Here is a 12,091-nt window from a genome sequence, read left to right as displayed (position 1 = left end):
TTAAGTAATCTCTACACCCACGTGGGTCTCAACCTTATGACCCTGAGATCAAGAGTCTCATGTTCTTCCAACTGAGCCAGCCAGGCACCCCCCTCCTAATACACCCATTTTAAAATTAAAGGCATTCTTGTCTTTTATCAAATTATATTATGTAAGATATTTATTGTGTGCAAGCCCTTTCCCCTCTACATTTTGCTTCTTACGTAGATTTTTAGTACGTATTGTTGAGTATTGGAATTGCAGTGGTTTAATATCACATACAGATTATTGTGCAGTGGTACCATGTCTGTGTAACCACTATATGAACTATAAAGTTTTCCTCAAATACTGCTGTTTATACAGTCAACGTATTTTTAAATCTGTTTCCTATATATCAGGGATACCTTTCAACAAAATAAAAAAAGAAAAACTTGTATTTCTACTATTTCAGAATCTTTAGATTTTTTTTAAAAAATCAATTACAGAAACCTCTAGTAATGAATTATGAAGCATTACAATGAACAGTGTGTGCACATTTTGCAAAAGAAAAATTTCAAAAGTGTCATTTGTGAAATACAGTGGTTTGTGAAAAAACTTCATGAAAGTGATACTATACTTGATTGATAATCATAGTAAAGTTACTTCTACGTAGTAAGAAGTAATTAATAAGATCAGTTAGAGGGAGGAGTAAGAAGATAGAATTTTCATTAGTGAAGGAATTAAGTTGGCTGTCTTTATGGATGCCTTAGTGTACATAAGGTAAGAACAAAGATTTGTCCAATTCTTATTTTTTAAAAAAGATTTAATTATTTGGAGTACAATTTTAGTGACAGATGGATTTCCTTAGTGATATGTGTAGAGAGGAGATTTTTTTTAAAGCAAATACTTAAATATGCTGGTAAAGAATTCTTTTTCTATCCTTGTGTTTCTGGTTTGCTCCTTTTTGGGACATTTCTGTTTAAAAAAAATATTAGTTATTTCTCAATTTGTCTTTATAGCTTCAAAAGAAAACAATTTGTGGCCTATACATATATTAGTGACTTTTTTTTTTTAGTAATTTCATATTTTTAAAAGGCATTGGTGTGTTAGTAGAGTGAAGGGAAAGTTTTCTCTCGTACTTGAATACTGCTTTCACCTTTAAGCTACAAAGGTGAATTTTTCCTCATCAGGTAAGTTGATCACACTAATATTCCACCTTATGTTATAGAAATTGGAATACATTGAGATTGAAGTGATTTGCTTCTTAGACCATCACAAATTCGTGATATAGCCAGGAATAGAAGTCAGCTATATTATATGTATGTTCTTTGAAATTAGCTAAGGGATTAGTTACATTACTGTCATAAAAATTGTTTTAATAAGAGTTTTAGATAAAGATATTTTTCCTGTTCCAAGAATAAGAGAAAAGCCTCTAAAGGGCAGAAGAAACAGCTTTATGTAATAAGTGGAATTGGATCGTATCCTTAGAATATTCAAACTGAGAAAGACAAAACATAGACTAAAAAGGATTAAAAATATATCCTGCATTTAAAAAAAGTAGAAAATGAACTATACTTTATCTAATTAAAATAAGGATCCTCCTCTTAATTTTTTGCAAGATTTTTAATGACTTCCAAAATACTTCTGCGTATTACCTCATTTGGGTCTCATGAAAACTTTGTAATATAATCAGGTAGATTTTATTATTACTGGTTTTATGAATGGAGAAACTGTACAAAGATGAATTGCTTTGCCCAGGTTTACCTAGGTCACACAGCTCTTACACGGGGACTTGGGGTTTAAACCCGTATTTTTTTTGTCCGTTGTTACTGTGTTCTTAATGCTAACTCTAGTTAATGGTTGGACATTGTACAGCTAACTTCCAATTCTCCCTAGTTAGTGATATGTCACCAGGAGAAAATGTTTTTATAATGGTATTAACTCTTAGTAGATCTTTTGAGATCTTATAATTTAGCTTGATGATTTTTTTTCTATCTGTCTCTAATTTATAAGTTATCTAAGTGCCTTTTTTGTTTTTTGCTTTTTTGTTCATTTTGTTGTTTTATCTATGGACAGATGGAAGATAAAGCATCCAGCAGTGCTGTTAAGAAAATAAAAACAGTTTGAGGGGGGAGTAGAAGCTTGTGTTCACTGTACGCTCTCCTGACTGTTGAATTTTGGTTATAGTAGTTAAAACTATTTGGCTCTGTATAGCAAACCAGTAATTTTTTGAGTTACTAAAATACCATAAAAGTTGGAGAAGTAAAAATTCAAACCCTGATATTAAATTGTGTTAGTAATCAGAAGTTCAACTTAGTAAATATTTTTTGAATGCTCTGTAGAGGGACTAGTTATAGTGCCTTGGAAGATTTAAGGATAAATAACTCTAGTGGAATACTCCCTGTTTAGACTAGAAATGGTAAAAGTTTAGATGAATTATTATTAAGACTAAGTAATATTTCATATGAGTTTTAAAATCAAAGCTTATAACATGAATAAATAAATTCCCCATTAAATAAACCTACAGCCAGAAAGTAAGGCATGTAAGCTGCCTTTAAAATAACAAAAATTTGATATATAAATTCTTTAAAATACAGGTTATCAAGTATATTTTGAAAATACTGCTTTACTATTGGTTTTTCTTTTTATAATAATTAGATTTTCCACTTGAAATTCATAATAACCTTTGCAAGAAATAAGAAAATCATGTAACAGTTATTTTGTTTTAATCAGCATATTACTGTACCTTTCTTACCTATTACAAAAATTAATTGAAATTTTAGAAATTACCAAAAATTCTGTATCATCGAAAAGCCTTTCACAGGTGAAAAGTTAAATTTTGTTTGATATATAGTAATTTTTAAAATAAATTTTAATAAAAAATTATTGATACATTTAATAAATTTAAAACATGATACATTGATATATTAATATTGCACTGATATTCATCATTCTGGTAATATTCAAATTCTTTTTTTCCTGTATCAAACCTTGACTTATACTTTTTAAAAATCTGACACTTTATTTTAGGACCACCTAAATTTGTAAACAAGGTTTGCAATTAAGAATTGCAATAAAGATTTAATTCCTTGTTTGCTTACATGATCCCCTAATTATTTAATTTCAAAATCTAATAAATAGATTCTCAACTTGCTAGTACTATTGTCTAGAAAAAGTGATGGAGTTACTTTATCTTTACTGCTAGATTTCCTCTTAATAGAGGATCTGAATGATAGAGGGGTAAGTGTTGGGTTTGCTTTTGTTATATACAAGAAGTATATGACAAGTGAGATGATACAACACAGCATAAAGTGGAATAGGCAATGTATGTTCCTTGCTCCCTCCCCACCATTGTTTCATCTTTAACTAAAAATAATCTTAAAATAAACTTTTAATGGCATTTGCTGGAAAAGTACCTAAGGTGGAAACCTTGAACCTTTCTTCTTTTTTTTGATGAATCAGAGAATGAAACTAAAGAGAATATTGTAGAGAAGATTATGATAAGACAGCTTTATTATTTTTTAAAACACATATATATAAATTCCAGCCCTTAAGCTTTCTTTATCAACAGTCCTCTAAAAACTATGTCAGTTACTCATATTATAGCTGAACAGTCTTTATATAACTTAAGTATTCAAGATAAAAGTATATTTAGATATTTTGTTGAAGGGAGATAATATATATTAAGAATATTCCAAACTATTCAGATATAGTGCAGCAAGCCTAGTACAGCTTTGAGAGTTGTTCTAAACTCTAGTTTAAAGGCTCTGAAATTTCAGTTAAATGTTAAAAGGCAGATATATTCTCAGAAATAACTTGAAAATGTGTGCAGACTCTCTGAAGTGAATTTGAAGGATTTTGTGATATTCCAGTTCCCTGAAAGAGGTAGGCAGGTTTGGGAGCTTAAATATAACCATAAATGTTCCTTAATACAAAGTTGTTTTATGGTTCTTTTTCCCTTAAATTAACACAGGATAGCTAAGTTTTAACTCTAAGTTTAAATGAATAATAAATTAATTTGAAAAGAGACTTTCAAATTTCTTAGTAGGACATTTGATTATTAGTAAGTAAAAGATGTTTGGAGTGGGATTTGTAGACCCCACATTAATTGCTTTCCTCATGTTTCTGGCGCTTTTGCTTTTGCTTTTGCTTTATCTTTCCTGTTCCCTTTTTTTCCTCTATTATTCTAGCTGTGTTTATGACTCCCTCTTTTTCCATATCTTTCTGTTTCTGTCATGTTACTCAAAGCTGTAGTTTGTTGCCTCTTGTCTGGTTTTGATTTTAATTGAAGAGTATAATGTCTCCTTCTAGAAGGCAATTTTACTGAATTTGAGTTTTGCTTTACTTCTGTTGTTTCATGAGTAAATTCCAAATAACAATTTTTATTTAATTAAAATTTTCCTTATTTTTATAATTAACCTTTCTTTTACTTGAGATTTTTAAAAAATGTTCCAGTGTCCACTAATCCAGAACAATATATTTCTCCTTGCAACGTTCCAAACAAGCAGAGGCTGCCAATCCACCACTCAGAATTTTTGCACATGCATACTTCTGACAATATGTTCTCAGTGTGACCTCTACTTTAGTTTTAGACAATTGTAGCTGCATATATCTAGGAAAGGCAGAAAGAGAAGCTCAAAATAGTAATCTCATATCGTGTTCTCTTGTGAATCAAGATTTCAAGATAAATCTTTCTCTTTCTCTCCTTCTCCTTCCTTTTTTTGCTTTCATCCTTCCATCTCTTTCATTACCTATCTCTCATCATCTAACAAGATGCCATATATCTGCACTCTATGTTAAAAGGATTCTTTGATGCTTCCAGTCCTTGTTTCAGCCTCTCTGGGTAAGGAATTACCTTCAATCTTCTGAGTATGAACTGTAGTTATTGTCACTTTCAGGTTTCTGGGGTTCTTTAGTTTCTGTCTGTCTCTTTCTCATCTTTGGTATCAAAAACATATCTTAAAATTTGTTGCCATGAATGTGAGTTTGTCTCTGTATCTTGTCATCTTGTATTATATTTAGTGAATTACTTCATGTAATTCTTTGACATGGTCTATGAGTTACTATCACAAGGGTGTTTGAGATTTGGTAGTTCTACAGGGAAATTTGTACAATTCTACAGAATGTAAACATACAGGTGAAAGACACTTCGATTAAGCAAATATTTGAGTGTTTGTTTTGTGCATAAGGACAAACATGGGGACCACAAGGAAGAATAAGAGATGGTCCTTGTTTTTAGCCAGCAGTGGTAGCATGGCATATGAGAGATAATTGCTATATCTGAAGCTGGAGGGATCACTTCAGGGTGGATGGTCAGAAAAAGTTTTTTTGAGGAGGAAGAACTAAAATTGTGTCTTGAAAAATAAAAATTGAGTCAGTAAGAAAGATACTTAATTTTATAAATAAGAGGAATATTATAAATAAGGAAGTAACAAATGTTAAGATGTGCAGAGAGTAATTTAGAATGTTTGGAATAGATTTTAAAGAGATTTTGATAAGATGAAAAATATATAAGTTGAGGTGGATTGTTGATGGCCTTATGTTGTCTTGTTAGTGTAAAGAGTAGTTAACATAGTGGGATTTTTGGCAGATTATATTTACATTTTGGAAACAAGGGAACAAAGGAGTAAGTTTGATTGCCAGCAATAGTATTTCAGGTACAAAGTTGAATAGGTTGGGGAATAACTACTATTATCAGTGAAATCACAATGAAAATGTATAGGGGTTGGGTGGTAGGAAATTTGTGAAAGAAAAATATGTGTGTATAGGACTTGGTATTTTGTGACTGATAGAAGGATTAGGGCTGGATAATGACAGAAGATTTAATAATTGAAATTAAACTGATTAAATTAATGTGTGTAGAGTATTAAAAAATATTAATGGAAATATGAGTGATGTGAAGAAAAACTGATTTTTTTAGTTCATCTTTTATCTGTTTATTGTGATGTGGTGTTGGATGACCTGTGTGGAAATGGCCAGGCAACACTTGGAGATAGAATACTTAGAGGGGCTAGGAATGAAAAGAGATGTTGAAGTCTTCCATGGAGAATGCTGTTTACCTCATGGAGATAGAGGAGTGTGGAGGGCTTAAAACTAAACTTTTAGAAGTAGTCATATTTAGCAAATGGAGACGAGATCAAAATCTCTAGAGAATATGTTAGAAAGGTACCATGCTAATACCATGTTAGCGGACAAAGGAGGAGAATAGATTACAAGGAGGACTGATTAATAATACTGCATCCCTCAGTGAAATTAGAATATGGGTAAACAGAATGCTGTTAAATTTGAAGATGAGTTATTTTGATAATAAATGTTCTTTTGATGAAAATTAGAGCTGATTCTTCAAAATCACTTTTATATATCTGTTGGTTCTATCAAGCCAGTTACAGCAGTTTCCTTTTTTACACAAATTTACTTACCTTGGCACTACTTAAATAGCTATCTCTAATTCATTATTTAATTCATATGTAATAATGTTAACTATAAATTAAAGAATCTTCAGTATTAAAGGAAACATTCATTTACTAAAGGTCTTTCAAAGTAATTTGATGACATCCAGACTATTAGAGTGGATAACTTCCCTTAAGATATATTTTTTGTTTACACTGTAACTATCATAATGATTAGAAAATGGCAAAAGCATATTTTAATCATATATATGACAGTGTCTGTCTTCAGTATCTAGTGTATTTTCTTAATTAAGTTTATTTCTCCCCATGTAGATAAACTTATAAAGTTCTTTATACAGGGGCGCCTGGATGGCTCAGTCGTTAAGCGGCTGCCTTCGGCTCAGGTCATGATCCCAGGGTTCTGGGATCGGGCCCCGCATCAGGCTTCCTGCCGAGCAGGAAGCCTGCTTCTCCCTCTCTCATTCCCCCTGCTTGTGTTCCCTCTCTCGCTGTGTCTCTCTCTGTCAAATAAATAAATAAAATCTTAAAAAAAAAAAAAAGTTCTTTATACATAAGGATTTTGTAAGGGTGATTCTTAGCATAAATTCCATTTCCCAGCTGCTTTATTCTTGGGATATGAGTCTATATCACAGAATCATTAGGGTACTTAAAAGATCCGTAATTTGGGGCACCTGGGTGGCTAAGTCGCTTAAGTGTCTACCTTCAGCTCAGGTCATGATCTCAGGGTCCTGGGATTAAGTCCCACATTGGGCTCTCTGCTCAGCAGGGAGTCTGTTTCTCCCTCTGACCTTCCCCCCTCTCATGCTCTCTCTATCTCATTCTCTCTCTCAAATAAATAAATAAATAAATAAATAATCAAAAAAAAAAAAAGATAGCCCATGTTCCTGATTTGTGTTGAGTCTCTCTAAGATGACATACTTGTCATATTCATCTGTATGTATGATCCTCATGACTGATGTAATTTAGACCCTGTAATTTTAGTCTGCATTCTAGGACTTTTAGCGTACCTCATTTCCAGATTTGTCTAATTCTTCCAAAAAGTCTTCCTGAATATCAGATGTTAGAATTTTAGAACGAGGTAGGACTCTGATCATTTAAATTATCTCTGTCATTTCACAGAGAAATTAGGTGATTTGCCCATTACCAGAGAAGTCTCTTGGGTTGTAGGCCTCATTTAGTTACTCATCTTTAATTATTCATTTTCTACTTCACAAAAATTACATTAGAAGTTGCGGATAGTATTCTGCCTTGAAAAAGGTACTAGCGTACTTCATTAAATATGACATCATCATCATCAAAGCTCTTTTTGTATTTTTTCAAATTCACTATAAATCTCTAAATAAGATTGTGCTACTCATTTCTTGGAAATATTTCTAGAATTTAGTCAGTATGAGAATTTCCCTACAGAGGAATTACTATTTTAACTTGTCTAATCCTTTCATCTCTTGCTTTAAAAATAAAATAACTTCTGTATCATAATTGCTGAATAAATTTTTTATTTTAACTCCTATTCTCTTTGAAATTTTTGCACTTATTGGTAAATACCACAGCCTGGATTTTCTCAGCTTTCCTTAATTGTGATTTAATGTGTATGAGTTTTATTGTGTGGTCTGTATTTACATATGTCCCAAATGTTTCTTAAGCGTGCTTGATTTTATGAGAGGTAGTTCATCTAAAATTCACTTGGAAAATTTGTCATTATTATTCCTTTCTTTCTGTTTTTTAATTTTCTACAGCATACATTAAATACTGGCATAAGTTATGTACAATATTAAATTTTATGTTGACTTATTCTTGGGTTAAGCAGTACATTTAATTTTATGATAGGCCCGTATAACTTTAATGTGGATAGAGAAGATATTTCATCTTTTTTTTTTTTTAAGATTTCATTTATTTATTCGAGAGAGAGAGAACCAGAGGAGGAGTAGAGTCCAGCGAACTCCATGCTGAGGGCGGAGCTGGACTAATGGCTCGATCTCAGGACCCTGAGATGATGACCTGAGCCGAAACCAAGAGTGGGACACTTAACTGAGCCAGCCAGGCCCCCCTTCATCCTTTTGGGTTTTGAATATAAGCTTCATTGTTTTCTAGTTATACATGAATTATAGTGCCTTCATTATTAAATTTTTTTTCTTTTGGAATTCTTCTATATACTTTAAGCCTGATTTAAGAAGGTGAAATCATTTTTTCTTTTTTGTTTGGTTTACCTTAATCACAGCATAATCATTAAAACAGTTACAGTGTATTTAGTTATATAGGGAAAGTAAAGTATTTTTCTCCTTTGTATCAACTGGAAAGCCTAGTCTGCATTTTGTAGTTATGTGTTTATTATCAGAGGAGCCATTACTAAAGATAAATTTGACATTTTAATTAATAAGATTATGGACAGCTTTTCTGATTGATTCATGAGTAGATTCTTTCAGTGCCTCCTTTAGTGAATAATGGCAAATAATGTGCTTTTATTTTTTTCTGATGTTGTGGAAATGAACTTTTATTTTGTCTATATAAAAGTCACTTTGAAGTTACACAGATGCCTTATACCAAGAAAATTGATACTGTCCTGCCATATTCAAATGTCATGTGTTACATAGGAAACAGTGATCTTCAATAGGATTGATATTTTTTCTTTGCTTTTTTAGTTTTATAAGTTCCACATCTCCGAAGTATTCTTTTAGAGATCTACTAACTGTAAATTTGGCAACATTGGTAGACAGCATAGAAATAGGGTTGATTGATCCTCATATAGCCTGCCCCACAAAAAAAAAAAAAAATATGTAGAGCAAGGTTGCCTAAACATCATATGAAGGCTACCATGCTCGTGAACATCTATCAAATATCCTTTGTCATTGCTGTGTCAGACTTCTTTCAGATCTCTTCCTCTGTTCTACTGTGTACTTAGAATTGTAACCATAGGCTTATAGCAATAGTATTACATTTCTGGAAGCATTTATTAAAGTAGATTTATAAGTTGTTGCTTTTTTGTTTTTCATCTTTTATGAAATTTTGAACTGAAATAAATAAAAACAGCACATAGCCAAGGCAGTTTGAATTCTTAAGTCTTGAATTTTTGATGTAAAATTCTTTCTAGAGATAAAAGTTTTTCAAGTGGTTATTTATAATAGTTCATATAACTTTTTATTTTGCCTAGAAAACATTGAAAAAGAGACCTGGATCCTGACATTTCTGCATTTGTAGTATCTCATTTTTGGCAAATTCTAAGATACATATATTTACTAATGCTTGTATGCTAATTTGGAGAAATAGTTCTTTCTCGTTTTTGAATAGTTTTAAGCTAGACTTGGAATCCGTTCCCTTTGTCTCCTGTCTTTTCCTCCAACTTTCTTCACAACCAAGAAATGATCCTGTTTCACTTATGATTCATTTTCTTGCTTGTATGGTAAATCTTTAAGTGTATTAGTCGTTAGTTTACCGATTTTCTTCCATATGATGAATTTTAAGGAAAGTTACTCTTATTTCTTTTCCATTATTATCACTATCCAAAATACATTACACCAGTGTACTCTTTCCCTCTTTTCAACAAGCTCTAAAGAGAAACTAGTTTTCTTTTTGAGTCAGCACCATTTGTGATAATATATTAACTTCTTAGGCAGAACCCTTTCTTTTAGAGTGATAGTTTCTCTTTTGACCAAAATGCAAACTTTCCTTGAGAAATCAACTATTCTTCTTCTAAATTTTAATTTCACTTCCATATTTGGTGAACTGCACATCCATCCCTGTGCCATATTTTTAACACTAAAGAAAGAAAATTACCACTTCTCTCTTTTCTAAGCATTTCCTGGAATATTGGGATATTGCTAGTAAAATTCAGTTGTTCTAGATCAGTGGATACCGGAACAGAGAGGAGGTATTTCTTACCTGATAATGTGTGTGTGTTCCGATTCTGCTAATCCAGAAATCCAATCGCATTTGTTGAAAATCATCCTTAGTTGTTATTTGTTAGGGAGTCAACTCCCTATTTTAGTTGTTTTCTGAAATTCAGTCCCTAGATGTGCTTTAGATAGGCTAGAACTTTTACCTCTTTCAGAACACTGCTACAGAAGTTTCAACTGGAACATAGTCTGAAGAAGCACTGAGAGCAAAAAAAATTCAGAGTGGTGATTGGCCACCTCTGTTTGATTGACAGGTTGCAGGGAGAAACCCATTCGTTCTGGATTAATGGAACTGGAAAACAGAAAACAGTTATCAGGTAAAAAAAACCTTTTCTTTAACCTTTGAAATTCACCATTTAAAAGATGAGTCAGACCATCAAGGGAATTTATTACCAAAAAGAAAAAAATTTAGTGTCTTGTGAGCAATGATCTCTGGCTACTACTTCCAAGAGTTAACAAAAAAAATCGCTGCAGTTACGACACATTGTCAGCCTTTGCTGAAAGGGCTTGATTAAATGCAGATAAGATGGAATGTAAGGTGCAATTACATTGTAAATGTGGCTTAAAGACATGAAGCAGAATTCTATGGGTGGGGGAAATTGATGTTTTATTTCCTGAATTGTGTCTGGTCTGTGTGTGCATAAAGAGAACACTTTGTTTTTCAAGGCTATTAATCTGGCACTTTTCATGAATATTCACAAATTTTGTTACTCTACTCTGTTATACTTAACCTTCACTTCATTGGGATGTATACTTCTACATCTCTTTTATCATAAAATTTTAGTAACGGCAGTGACCAGTTCTTTATATTTTAATGGCAACTTTCTGATTGTTGGTTAAATATATTTCAGATCGAAGGGCAAGGACATGGTGCGGTATTTGACTGCAAATGCTCTCCTGATGGTCAGCATTTTGCATGCACAGACTCTCATGGACATCTTCTAATTTTTGGCTTTGGCTCCAGTAGTAAATATGACAAGGTAGCGTATGATGATTCTGTATCTTTTTTTTTTTCCTGGTTATTTGTTTTAAATTCATGGATGGTTAGGGATTGTATTTCTTCGGGAGTGGGTGAGCATCATTTTTATGCTTTCAGTCTCAAGCTTGAAGAATCACTCATATTTTAAGTATTCTAGAGACTTAAGTTTTAGAGAGGAGGGTGAACACAGCAGTTCTTAAAGTCCTATTCTCTGTAACAGACATTAGATAATAATTAGATCTTATTTAATCATCTTTACATTTCAAGAAGGAATAACTACGTAGCCTGCAAGAGCAGGCTGGGGTATAAATCTGTAGCTTTCAATGAGGTTCTCAAAAATATATGGTCTACTGATAATAGCTAATATTTTTAAATATTAAAGAGCTTATCTTAGTGATTAAAAGACCTAAAAATTGAATAGTTCATAGTTTAAGAAATTCCAAATAAACCAATAAAATTTTGAAGTTACAGGGGCGCCTGGGTGGCTCAGTTGTTAAGCATCTGCCTTCGGCTCAGGTCATGATCCCAGAGTCCTGGGATCAAGCCCTGCATCGGGCTCCCTGCTCCACGGGGAGCCTGCTTCTCCCTCTCCCACTCCCCCTGCTTGTGTTCCCTCTCTCGCTGTGTCTCTCTCTGTCAAATAAATAAAAAAATCTTAAAAAAAAATTTTTTTTTGAAGTTACAGATGTGTCAGGCATGAGTTCATATAAATAATTTTGTGTTATTTCAAAAAATCTAGGGAAAAGGCTCATCAACTCTTGGAAGATCATGCCATGTTGATTTTTATGTTAATATATAAGTCAACATTTATTGTATACTTAAGGGTTTTCTTAAATTGTGTAAGTGATTTCATT

General features: G+C 32.3%; 1 protein-coding gene across 3 annotated transcripts in view; it reads left to right on the top strand.

Annotated features, from left to right (window-relative positions):
• The window catches only part of PHIP (PHIP subunit of CUL4-Ring ligase complex), a 135,077-nt gene that overhangs the window by 59,070 nt on the left and 63,916 nt on the right, over nucleotides 1–12,091 (top strand). For all 3 annotated transcript variants that reach the window (XM_081828573.1, XM_081828571.1, XM_081828572.1), the window contains exon 16: nucleotides 11,110–11,238. In XM_081828573.1, the coding sequence (XP_081684699.1) occupies nucleotides 11,110–11,238 (129 nt within the window). The remainder of the gene's footprint in view (nucleotides 1–11,109; nucleotides 11,239–12,091) is intronic.

This window comes from Leptonychotes weddellii, chromosome 8 (assembly GCF_054177405.1).
Source record: "Leptonychotes weddellii isolate Sample4059 chromosome 8, ASM5417740v2, whole genome shotgun sequence".
Classification (NCBI taxonomy): domain Eukaryota; kingdom Metazoa; phylum Chordata; class Mammalia; order Carnivora; family Phocidae; genus Leptonychotes; species Leptonychotes weddellii.
Note: the sequence above shows the minus strand (reverse complement) of the source record. Positions and strands in the feature narration are given on the sequence as shown.